We start from the raw sequence: 13365 nt of genomic DNA, 5'->3' as shown, positions 1-13365 counted from the left end.
ATGTAGTGGAGGAAGTTTTTTTTTCTTTTAATCTTGGTAAACTAAAATACCTCAATATTTCTATCATCATTTCATATGATGATTTTAAATAGCTTTATCCTTTCTTTTCGAGACTTTAATATAGACTATTAAATGTGTTGTTTCTTGAGGACTCTAATGGTGGGAGTTGACATTGGTTCAGCCCTCCTAGAAACAGCTCTGGCAACATGTATCAAGAGCCATGAAAAAGTTCATACCACTTACTCTATAATCCTTCTCTGAGAAATGATTAGTGATACAACCCAAGATTTATGTGGGGGGGTACTCATTTGTTATAATTAATAGTGAAATAGTAGATACAACCTTCAAACCTAATCCAATTTTAGTGACGTTAATAAATTAATTTTTTATGGAATATAATGTAGCCATTAAAATTATAATCAAAGAATTTAATGGAGAATAAATGTTCATGATTTAATACAATATGATCCCAATTATTATTTTAAAATATGTATAACACAGAAATGTAGAAAGTAGAAAACAAAGAAATAGCTAGGACTTTATCAATGTTAACATCTGGGTAACAAAAGAGATGGGAAACTTTTATGATTAGGAAAAATTTTTAATTATGTTGCACTGTTCAATTCATATGTTCTTAGCTGGTTTGTTGAAATCTAAGATGTTTGGAAGTTTGAAATTAAATATTAATCATACCAATAAATAGTAATTTTTAAGTTTTGAATCTTTTTCATTCTGAAAAAGTGTCAATTTGATAATTAACACAAAATTTTGCTTTGCTTCACTAACTCTTTGGAATATATCATAAATATTTCATGGGTTTCTCTCCTCAGAGCATCTTCACTGAGGTGAAACAGAATTCATTCAAGATAGAATTATGTGAATTGAACATATTGCCCACATTTGCATTCTTGTGTGGGGGAAGTTAAATGTTTAATTTATGAAGGTAGCATGTGATTAATAAACACCACTGTAATCTAGGGAAATTTTTTGGAGAAACTGCTAAACTTTGCAGGTGACAAGTAATCTCATTACATTCTATCTTTTCAAGCCAGAAATTGCCACCAGTATGTCTTCCTAGCCTTGTGCAATGAAGCCAATACCCTCCCCCCAAAAAATAGGTGGCCAGAAGATATACTTTATTATAAAGTTTCTCTGTATATAAAAAGAAGTCAGATATTTTCTAGAAAATGCCAACCTTATTCCTCTGAGTTTTTTAGATGAAATTATGTTTTTGATTGGTATTAAGAATAATAAATTTATTTTTCTTTCTACATATTTAAGGTATATAGCACATTTTTTCCAAATTACTAAAATTAGTTTAAAAAATTAGTAAGTCTAATAAAGATGAAAAACCATTTGAAGATTTCCTGTTTAAAGCAATCCAAGATTTTCTAAAAGATACATTTTTATGGGATAAAGTGTTTTCCATTAGTTAAATCTCAGTTAGCAGATATTTGTTGTCTGTGGCACACAATATAAGACATGATATCTTTCCTTCTCTCAATGAACTTATTATAACCTTGTTGGAAGCAGAAGGGAAGAATAAGACAAAATATTAACTAGAATGCAAAGTGGAATTCAGTGATGGGGGTGCATTCATGAATTTGGAAGTATCAGAAAACAAAATTTCATGTAAGAGGTAGGCCTGGAGTAATGAGTGGAATTTTAGTAGATGGAGACTGGACAGAAGATCCTTGGAGGAAGTAGAACAAAAATACGGAGATTTAAAAGGTTGATCATATGAGGGAAAGAACCAGCAGCCTGGGTTGACAGGAGTATAATGTACATAAGGATGTAAAAACAGTGAAGGCCACAAAAGTAGATTGGGGCCTTACTTACTTACTTACTTACTTAGTATAAGCAAATAAAGATCTGAGGTGGGCATTTCAGCTTTTTCAGCACTATGATATATTAATCTAGATGTGAAAAATAATATTTAGATTTGTGGATCACTTTACAAACAACTGATAAATGACATTAAACCTACTCTCTAAGTGGTACACACTAAAATAATAAACTTTTTAATGTCTACTAAGCAATTACAAAATAAAAGGAAAAGTAGTTGCCCAATTCTTATTCTATGTTTATTGCCATGAGAAAGCAAATTATTTTTATCTTCTACCTTGAATCAGTACAAAATATTTGAAACACATTTTTTTTCAGAATAGAGAGGCCCAATACATTATATTTAAGAAAACTGTATAATTGTGGGAAAATAGAAAAACATTTCCTAAATGTAAAATATATGGCCTTTCACTCCAGGTAATATGTTATAAAAACACATGTACTCAGAGACTTAATTAGAATTAGCTAATAGATATGAAATGTAAATTTTTAAAAATATTATAAAATGTTACATATTTTTATATGGATATACACTATAGTTATTTTTACTATAATGAATCAAGAATAAAATGAATGAAAAAAAACTTCATCAAAAGTTGTACTGGAAGAAGCTGGCTTTTACTTCAAGCAAGAGAAATTTTCATTCCAATTTTATAGTCTTGTCCTATATTCTTTCTTTTAGAATTAAGCAAAGATATTCCACCAGCTATTAATAATTATTAGATAAATAAACTTTTTAAATTGGTATATAAGAAGCCTAAGGAAATAATGAAAACTGAAAAGCTACTGAATCTGAATTTTAAGAGATTTTTTGTTATATTTATACATATAAATTCCACAGTGAAGTCTCAAAATATCCATGTTTTTTTAAAAAAAGAAAGACTTTACTGTAATTTTTTAGATTTTTAAAGTAATGTTCCTTTTGACCTGAATTATTCAAGTGATTACTCCTAATATATTATGAAAATATTCCCATTTACAACCATAGAATGATAATCTCTTAGGTGGAAAACGACTTACAAGTATTTGTTTCTGAACATTAGTAATAACTATTTCAATTGCTGCAGCTATTAATATGTATATGTGTGCAGATCATCTTTGATTATTACTTTGTGTTGACTTGGGTGTAAATTATAAAGAAAGATATTAATTAAGTAATATTTTGTTTCAGATTCAACCAACTCTGGAGACAACATGTATACTTTAATGAATGCAGTACCTCCTGGACCTAACAGGCCTAATGTAAATATGAATTTTTAATAAATTTTGGAATGTATCTGAAGGCTCAAACTCTAAGTGCATTCCATTTCCTAGATACTATATAAGCTTTCTGTTTTATTATCTAGGAACTTATTAGATACCCCCAAAAAATCAAATCCTTTCTATATTCTGGGTTGAAAAAAACATAATACATAAAATATATAACAAAAGATTTCATATCAATATAACTTAAATGTAAAACTGAACTTAATCAATTATAAAATGTTGGTGCATAGTTTTATCTCAAATCTTACATACTGAATAATACTATTTGAAAATGACAGGTAATATATAATCATTTATATTAACCTAATTTTTAGCATCACTAATTTTTTCATTGTGGTTGTTTATTTCTTTTATCCTGATAAACTTGAAATAAATTAGGAAGTTGGATATCCTTGTTTTTCTTTAGATTTTTGAAATCTGGAGTTTAAATATGGAAATGAGGCAGGTCTACATAAAGAATTTGGGTGTTCTTAATAAAGCATATGGTTGTGATTTTTCCATAAAAGCTTACAGAAAAATATTTATCTATAAGACCTACATATTAACAAAAAATACTTATAACGGTATATACACATATATATCAATATAAGGTCACGAAAATGAAATAAAAATCAGAAGACATAAAAGGAATTTTCCATAAGTATACCAAAAAACAGGATTGAAATAATTATTATAATTGAGTTTCCTAGCAGTGAAGACAACAAATCCATCCACTATTATGATACTTGAAATATGGACAGTCCCAATTAAAGTGTGTTGTAAATATAAAATACACGCTAGACTTTGAGGAGTTAGTATGAAAAAATAATGTAAAATATTTCATTAAAATTTTTATATGGACTACATGTTGAAATGATCATTTTGATAAGTAGGATAAATAAAATATATATTAAAATTAACTTAACCTGTTTCTTTTTACTTTTTAAACATGGCTGCTAGTAAATCTGAATTTACTTATGTAAGTTTGCATTTGCGACTTGCATATTATTTCTGTTAAGCAGTACTGCTTCAGTTAGCACTCTTCTCTTTATATAATCAAATAAATTGGTTTTCAGGAAAAAAGAAACAATTTCCTATGAGTAATGTCTAAAAGGTGTTTCCACAGTGATCGTAATGAACATTGAATATGATAATGAACAATGTTCATTTTAGAAATTCAGCAAAAATACAGAAAAGCTCTTCATAGTGCAATTTCATATCTTAGAACTTGATATTTGAAATGGAGGGAGTGAGAGAGGAAACCCAGAGCATATGGTACTGAAGACATTTCTGTGGGCAGCTAAGCTGATATCATCCAAGTATGTTCCATTCTGGTCCTCTAACTCGATACAAAGATAAGAGATCCAAGAAAAGTAGAAGCTGAACGTGTCATTTTTTCAAATGTCATTCATCTCTGCCAGAGGTAGTAAAAGCAAATGCCTGCTGAGGGCTAGGCCTGCAGTTTTATGCTTCAAGCATACAGACCAATAGTCTTCGTGTCTTTGAAAACACTGTAGAGGCCAGATAAAAGGACCGTACCAAGTAAGTTCAGAGGGTCTTGGCCTTACCAACATAGGTTTCTCAGCCCAGATCTAAACAGTGCTTTTGGGAAAAGCTGAATAAAACAGTTAAGTTCAAAGTTAATTTCTTTAAGCTATCGCTTAAGGTATATACGTACATACAAATACACACACACACACACACACACACACACACACATATATTCTAGGTTGTTTATTGAAAATCAATCTATATGCTTTAAGGCAACAAAATTTTAGGCATTATCCTGGGAAAATGTACAGGCATGTGGTTTGTATGATCCCAGTGATGGAAAGCCATCTTATTTCCAAACAAATAGAAATAGATAGATAGATAGATGATAGATAGATAGATAGATGATATAGATTATAGATTATATACAATTACATGTTGTCTGCTGAGGGCAATTGTTTTTCTCCCAAAAGCCTGTATGACTAATAAACAGCACCGCCTCATCTACACACATAAATATGCACATACATACACACCACATTCAGTATTCTGTACCATACGACATGAAAGAAATGATTTTGGCATGGGAAATTTTAAGAGCAAGTGTTTTTTAATAGGCTATTTTAACTGTAAACACAAGATAATTATAGATAACTTGTCTTCAAAGGGGTTTAGATTTCCTCAGGAGTATTCCAGGGAGATAAGGAAAAGACTGAGTGGACAGGCCGTGGCCTCTCCACCTGCTCTACCACAGTATATCAGCTCACATCTCTTTTGTACTGGGCTTCCAACTGAAAATAAAATAATCCCACTACTTTAAAAAAAAATGTTAAGTATAACTGTTATAGAAGGTCCAATTGTCATTGAACTGACATGGTTGAGACTGCCAAGAATTAACTATATTGAGCTGTCCCCAAGGAGCCAAATGTACTTAACCTGCAAGATGAAATTATTTATTATGTCCATTTGAACAAAGATAGATTGTCTGCTAAGAAAAATGTTAATGTTGGCATAAGAATGTTGAATTATTCTTATTAACAAGCCAATACTTTTAGCAGCTTCTTAAGAATCATCTCTAGTTTATAATAGCAAAATCTGCCAAGAGCATAGGAAAGAATGCTTATCTTCTCATTTGCACTGGAATGTATGTACTTTCTAGATATCTGAAGAAAAATTTGGATATGAATGAGGATTAGCCTCAAGTTCCCAGAATCTATAGAAGATGGTATGAAGGAAGTAGGGCGGTCTAGTTTGAGAATCCACACGGCTGAAAAAAACCTCCATTACTTGAAAATGAAAATAGATTGTGGAAGTATATTCTTATGTTAAAGACAGATAATGTAACATTGAGATAAATAGTTGTTTTCAATGTGATCATAGTAATTTTCTTCATTTTTTAAATAGTTTCCAATGGGCCCCGGGTCAGATGGTCCCATGGGTGGATTAGGAGGAATGGAGTCACATCACATGAATGGCTCTTTAGGTAAGGATATTAAGTTTGATGTTTAGAAATCAAAACAAAACCTTAATTCTACATAGTGGATATTACAGTTTGCATAGTGCTTTTCATACACAAGAATTTATTTTAAAATGCTTCAACTTCCACCTCAGACTGATACTTGACAGTATATCGGTTATGATGACTGGAGATCATTTGAAAATCAAAAGTGTAGAATTGTTCTCACCTAGCTCTTATTCACAAGTGCTTACTTTAACCCATCAAAATCTGGGTGTTTTATGATAAAAGGAGATACTGCTGCTCTGGGCACACAATCATGCATCCCTCACCTGGAGGACTACAGTATCTTCCCAACTGGTTTGTCTCTGAAGGTGTACAGACAGTCTCAGAGGAACTTATATTCTCTGCAAGAATTTCTTAACTTTGTATTTTAATATTTGTCTCTTTTAAAAATAAAATCAGTGGGGCGCCTGGGTGGCTCAGTCGTTAAGCATCAGCCTTCGGCTCAGGTCATGATCCCGGGTTGTGGGATCAAGCCCCACATCGGGCTCCCTGCTCACCGGGAAACCTGCTTCTCCCTCTCCCACTCCCCCTGCTTGTGTTCCTGCTCTCGCTGTCTCTCTCTCTGTCAAATAAATAAATAAAATCTTTATAAAAAAATAAAAAATAAATAAAAATAAAATTAGTTATCATATTCTGAATAATCTGAAGGATTCTCTTAAGAGAGAACAGTGGCACATACTCTGCATTCGTGATAAAGCTGATTTCTAGTACTGTGACTAATGGTTGGACACATACTTCATAAATTATGCCTTCTTGCCAAATGAAGCCAAATATCTTCAATGCGAACAAAACGTTTCACAATAGTGAGAAATAGAGGGGCGCCTGGGTGGCTCAGTCGTTAAAGCAGCTGCCTTCGGCTCAGGTCATGATCCCAGGGTCCTGGGATTGAGCCCCGCATTGGGCTCCCTGCTCAGGGGGAAGCCTGCTTCCCCTCTCCCACTCCCCCTGCTTGTGTTCCCTCTCTTGCTGTGTCTCTCTCTGTCAAATAAATAAATAAAATCTTTAAAAAAAAAATAGAGATGAGTGGCACACAACTGACTAGGTCACACAGTACACTGTGTATATGGGCAGGCCGAATGCAAAACCAAACCAAAACCAAAAAACAACCACATTTATTTTATGTTTACATATATTTAAGTAATATTATCATAAGCTAAAAATTGACAATGGGGATAGAGGCTTATGATAATTTTTTTCTTTTGAAAAAGGACCACCTTTTACTTAGGTTGGAGTAACTATGCCTGCGAGTAACTTAGGTTATATACAGATTTCATGACTCCACCCAGATGCCATCCTCTGATACTGTGAAAAGCTATGTAACTTCAATAATCAAGAAATTATTTGCAACACATTGATAGACTTTTGAGCATTTAAGGTCCACATTTATTTTACATACATACATATTTTGCCTAGATTTCAAAGTCTTAATTTGCACTCTCCAATTATGGTAGCCACATGGCATGTGTGACTAATTTTAAGTTAAAATTAAATAAAATGTAAAGTTTACTTTCTCAGTTGCGCTGCCACATATCAAACGTAAATGGCCACACGTAGCTACTGGCTACCCTAATGGACAGCACAGAGAAACATCAACATCACACAAAGCTCTTCTGGGCAGCACTATTCTAGAACTTTATTTTTTCATTTATTGCAATATAACTCACTTTCTAATCTTTCAGTTTGTAAAATTTTCAAAAAAGATGACATTTGGTCATAGTTAGAAGATTTCAAGTTATATTATTCCCTAGAATAGAATTTACAGAAGAGTTTCACATAGGCTTGGCAGTGGCTTATTACTTTATAATAAATATTATTGTACATATTATACATATGTAATTACATATATACATTGAATATTTAATAATTATGTCTTATCTGTAAGCACTAACTTTATTTGTGATTGTAACTGAGTATTTTTCTATTAAAATAGTATGTAATATTTTTATACCAAGAAAATTAATTGTTAAAATAGTTAAAAATAAAGCTAATATTGTGGCAAAGGTCTGATCATTGTTCCTTGTTATCTAATGTCTGATTCCATTTCTTAAGTAAGAAGTCAGTATTGATTGTTCATTTCTCCCAAGAATCAGCATAAAATTATAGTATTATTTTGAATAATTTTGAATAATACTGTAATTTGTGAATCAACAAAATTACAGTATGTTTTGAAGACTTTCTTACTTTTGATGGAATTGCCATGAATATTGATTGCTGTCAAATTTTTAATATTATTATAAATCCTTTGCTTTGGTTATTATAGTAAAATTTTGCTCAAAATACTTTAAGATATTGTTGCAGATGTCCATTTTATACTTTATCAGATTTAGACATATCATTTCAGAAAATATATTTCTCTCTCTCTCTTGCTCTCTATATACATACACATGTGGACATACATTTTAAAAATCTGAATTGAATAGGATTTATAAGTGATCTCTCTAATATTTCATTTTCAGGAATTTAGGATAACAATAGTTTTCTTCATTCTGCCATTACAAAAATAAACAAAAAATGATGATTGGGAGCTAGAGGTACAACTCATCCTTGCATTTGCCATCAGATGATACTTATTTACCATACAGTATAAGAGAAAAGGAATTTTTTAAGATTAAATTTTTTAAGATTAAAAAATTCAGGAGCTATATACTAGAAAATACAAAGAGTGTACTGTATTTATTTATATTAGAGGAATACTTCATTTATATATGAAATCATTATCTAATAAAGATTTTCTTTTCCTGTTTTGTTTCAGGCTCAGGAGATATGGACAGTATTTCCAAGGTGAGTATTATATATTCTCTGTGTTGTTTTTTATTCATGGGGCTCTTATTAAAATTATTAGAATAACCTTATGAATTTTGTTCTTGAACAAGCATTTGAAAGTAGAGGTCCAGACATAATTAAGTGGAAGTTAAAAATATCAATGCATATAATAGGAAAGTGTAAAATGAGTTTTTTAACATGGTAAGATTCATTTACAGGACATACTATATATATGATCAATTGATACCTACATAATAATTTAATTACTTTATGATGTCACTTATTTATAAAGCAGATTGACATAGTGTAGATAATCTTTTGAAAATGTAAAGAAGTCTAGAGCAAAATGAGAAGAGGTATATTTGAAAAAGTTGTTATATGTTATAAGGGCTTGCATTTATACATTTCATTTGTCTTTCAAACCTTTATTAGGAAATGCTGATGTCCTCAATCATTATTCTAGTTCCCCAAAATAGGAAAGGAAAGTAATTAGAAGAAAATTATATTAATACAAATAGGAAAGAGAGCCTTCCAATAGCATGTGTCTGTGTTTTTCCTCCTTCGATAGTTTGAGTATTTTTAAAATTAATACTTTGCTAAGATGCCTTATATTTTTTTCAGAATACCTAACTACTGTTTAGGTCATGATGAATTTAAAATAGTTCTCTGTGAGTCAAAAATATATTTAGAATGGCTGATAAGAACTAATTATTAACTACCATTAGAATGACTCTCTTAGAAATCTGCTTTATATCAATAAATATTGAAATTCATTAAAGGGTAACTTCATTTTTAATCCTACTTCTAATTATATTCATGTATAATAATGTAAAATTCCTGGTGCCAAGGAAAATAGAGTAAGATTGATTGAGCTACAAAACCTTTTAAATTAAGACTTCAAGCTGAGAGAGAGGGAGTTGAACTGGCATTCTGACATATCTACATTGCCTGGCTGCTTGGCCTCACAAGTGCTACAGTGGACAAATCAGGAAGGTCTTTTTCTTTTCTTAAAATAGATAAATATTTATAATGAGCACTAGCTGTGAAAATAGGTAAAACCTGCAAAAGGCCTGTTTTGATAAAAAGATTCATTGTATAATTCCATTAGAGCCATCTCTCTGGGAAGCACCTTTACAAGTCAGATGACCATGATTTTATATGTTATCTTAGGTATCTAAGAATTGATATTAGGTGAATTGTGCTTTGTGGTCACCAATAAAATTTCTAATTTTGTATTTGAGGAGCATATTCTAGTATCTAAGGATGATTATTACATGAAGATGGGATCATCCAGATTGCTTAACATCATCTTTCTAAAATTTCCACTAATGACCCATAACTTTGTACATCAGACAGATGTAAACAAAATTATATATGGGAAAATACTTTGGGTTTTTTTTCAAGTTTTTATTTAAATTCCAGCTAGTTAACATATAGTGTAATATTAGTTTCAGGAATAGAATTTAGTGATTCATTACTTACATATAACACCCATGGCTCATCACAAGTGCCCTCCTTAATACCCATCACTCATTTAGCCCATCCCCTCCCACCTATGGGAAGGTTCTTTGTAATTTATTCATAAAGCACTTTAAAATTTTTAAATAGATTTATAATGACAAATTAAATACGATCTTCTTATCTGTCCTCATATCAGATCTATTGTTATTCCTTCTGTGCTCATTTTCCCATTCCTATTTCCAGAGACAAGTTTTTCCATTACACTGTGCCCACTGCTGATAACATTCTCTTGCCTGGTGATGTATTGCTTATTATTTAAGCATTAATTGACTACCCAATGTGTACTTTTGTGTCCTGGGTGTTAACTTGTGCACCATGGGGAGATATAAAAGACTTCTTTAAATACAAACATAATTTCTGTCCTAAGTGGTTAGGCAGGAGTTCCTTCACTCAGTAAACATTAATGCACCAAGGCATTATGCCAGGCTCTGAAAAGCCAAGGATAAACATGGTATGATCTCTGCCCTCAAGAAGCCCAGTATAACTGAGGAGACCAAAGACAAGAAGGAAATCTTTTACAAAGCCAAGTCCAAATATGTTTCAATTAACATAAGAATTTTCCCCTGAAACATGTAATTTAACAATGTACTAGAAATGACTAGTTGTATCTGCCTTCAGATGAGGTCCTACGCAGCTCATTTCTGCACTGCCCCCTCTCCAGGTTCCTTGGTCCTGGGCTCCAACCAAGCTGCCTGGCTGAGGGTACCACTGGTGTGTCTTGCTTCTCCACTACACTGTGGTCATTTTGTCTCCAGTCAGCAGCAGCATGTATACCCTCTCCCCGTCTGCAGTTACTTCTCTCCCTCCCTCATTCCACTCACAGCCTAATTATTTCAGATTTTTACTCCATACTGTCCACATTATCACTAACTCCATTTTCCCCACCTTCTTCCTTTTCCAACACAAGACCAGCTATCCTAAGAAACTCTCCTCCCTTTTCTCTTGTTTCCTGGCTTCATTCCTTTTCATCCTGTTCTTTTTCTAGTCATTCTTATTTGTGAATCATAAGATAGTTGTGGCCATTTACTGCTTAACGGTTTTGTTCAAAATCCCTCTTAGGTCTCCAGCTAGTTCTCCAATTAAACCTGTATTTTATTAAGTGCCAGTATTGCATTTTTTTAAAATGTCTTACTCTATTTTTTTAATTTTTTAAAATTTTTTTCTTCTTTTTCTTGCTCCATTTTTAATGTTGTTTACTAGTACTCCTTCTATTCTTTTTCTACTCTTTTTATTGTAAATATACTCTATCTTATTCTTTTTATATGTAAGGTAATAAAGAGTACTGAATTGAGAATCAGAAAGCCTGGTTCTACTACCTACAAATTGGAGCAATATATTACTTAATTTCTCTTAGGCTTAGTTTCCTTAGCTGTAAAAGAGAGCTTGTAGTTCATTCCCTGCCTTCTTCACAAAACCTTGAGAGTGAAGCATGAGCATATGCTAGGAGCTCAGAAACACTATACAGATGCTAAATATCTTCCTCCTCATTAGTTAGACTGTCTTTTGTGGGCAAGGCTAGGAACTCACACTGTCACCTGCATTTTGATAGAACTTGTTTCAGTAGCAAAATGAGCTTGAAACTCCAAATGAAGAGTTTTAAAGTTATTTCTTGCTCAGTTGAGGATTATCTAGTAAAACTCATATGTATCTTTCTCAAAATGCAGAATTCATCTGTAATTTAGAAGTCCAAATGTGAAATTCTTTTCCTTCCTTTTGCAACTGAGAAGCCACCCATTTAATCAATGGAACAAAAATATTTTCCCTTGGAGTTGTTTTAGGAGTTGGGGGTGGAGAAGAGCATATGGTTTATTTTCTTAAAGGAAATCATCTAAATAAATTCTGCAGTTCACATTAACATACTTAACATTTATATTTTTGAGTTTGAAAAAAACCGTATCAAAGAAGGCCAGATCTGATCATTCATGCTTAATAAATTATCGAAGTCTTTTCAACCTGAAGCTTTCTGACTCAAGTACCTTAGTTCCAATTAAAGATCCCACACCCATCACAGTGCAGCTAATCGACCGTTCTCAGTGTGGCCTGGGTTCTAGCTTACTCGTATCCTCTGGGAGAAACATGACTGGCATTTTGTTTTTTTGGGCACTGGCAGAGTCAAAATAACACTCTGTAAAACTTGTTATTGGTAGCCTCTGAGAAATCAATTCAAAATCCACCTCAAGAGGGCTTCAAATAATGTCAATATTGTTTTATTCCAATTATGGGCAGAGTAAAAATTTCTGCAAATGTGTGTTTTTTTAATAGCAGTTTGAAAAAGTTTGGAATAATTTCTGAGGGTGGGTGGAAGAAGGAACAATAATTTAATTAAAAGATGATATGGAAAAATACTTGCAAGATAAAATCAGAGAACAGAGGGTCTAAGAGAATTAAATGTGTTAGCCAGAGGAAACTCTGTGTGTGTGTGTGTGTATGAGTGTGAGTGTGTGTGCACGCACATGCATATGCACACACAGATATGCTTATATGTAACATTCATGTATGCGGCCATAGCTTAAGGGAAAAGCATTCCAGTTTGAAGAAAGGGTAATTAACATAAGAAAATCCTTTGAAGATGGGACTGGTATAACACTAACTATACTTTCATAAGCTAAATTCTTAAGAGTATAAGTAGGAAATACAGTACACATTAACTGAAGTAAGAAATGTAACCAAAATGCCTAATGTAGCTAAAAGTGATCTTTACTTGGATTCTTTTGTACTCCCTATTCCCTAATTGTGTGCTCAAGCTATTGGAGCACCTTTTTGACTGATCTAAGCCCTTTTAGTGTAGCCTTGATCTAAGCCCTTTATTCTTGCCTTGATGATGAAATCTGCTAGAAACTCCACACACAAACATAGCTACAGCCAAATGTAACATACACACGGTTCATTGCCACCCACGCTCATAACCTGTTCTGGGCTGGTGTTTGGAACCACTGTCTTAGCTGTTCCTTAGACACCAGTACTAAGTATATCTTTAG

The 13365-nt window shown here is 32.4% G+C and overlaps 1 protein-coding gene and 1 long non-coding RNA gene across 13 annotated transcripts in view; one reads left to right on the top strand and one right to left on the bottom strand.

Annotated features, from left to right (window-relative positions):
* Window positions 1-13365, bottom strand: part of LOC112819898 (uncharacterized) — a 64071-nt gene that overhangs the window by 3441 nt on the left and 47265 nt on the right. The window lies entirely within an intron of this gene.
* SSBP2 (single stranded DNA binding protein 2) overlaps window positions 1-13365 on the top strand; it is a 286525-nt gene that overhangs the window by 262637 nt on the left and 10523 nt on the right. For 10 of the 12 annotated variants that reach the window (XM_073887546.1, XM_025866724.2, XM_025866725.2 and 7 more), the window contains 3 exons: window positions 3017-3087; window positions 5986-6064; window positions 8856-8884. In XM_073887546.1, the coding sequence (XP_073743647.1) occupies window positions 3017-3087; window positions 5986-6064; window positions 8856-8884 (179 nt within the window). The remainder of the gene's footprint in view (window positions 1-3016; window positions 3088-5985; window positions 6065-8855; window positions 8885-13365) is intronic. The other 2 variants (XR_012376689.1, XM_073887534.1) reach the window with 1 other exon arrangement.

Source organism: Callorhinus ursinus, unplaced genomic scaffold (assembly GCF_003265705.2).
Source record: "Callorhinus ursinus isolate GAN/ISIS: 27379988/994484 unplaced genomic scaffold, GSC_fseal_2.0 scaffold3, whole genome shotgun sequence".
NCBI lineage: Eukaryota > Metazoa > Chordata > Mammalia > Carnivora > Otariidae > Callorhinus > Callorhinus ursinus.
This window is presented reverse-complemented; position numbering and strand designations above follow the sequence as displayed.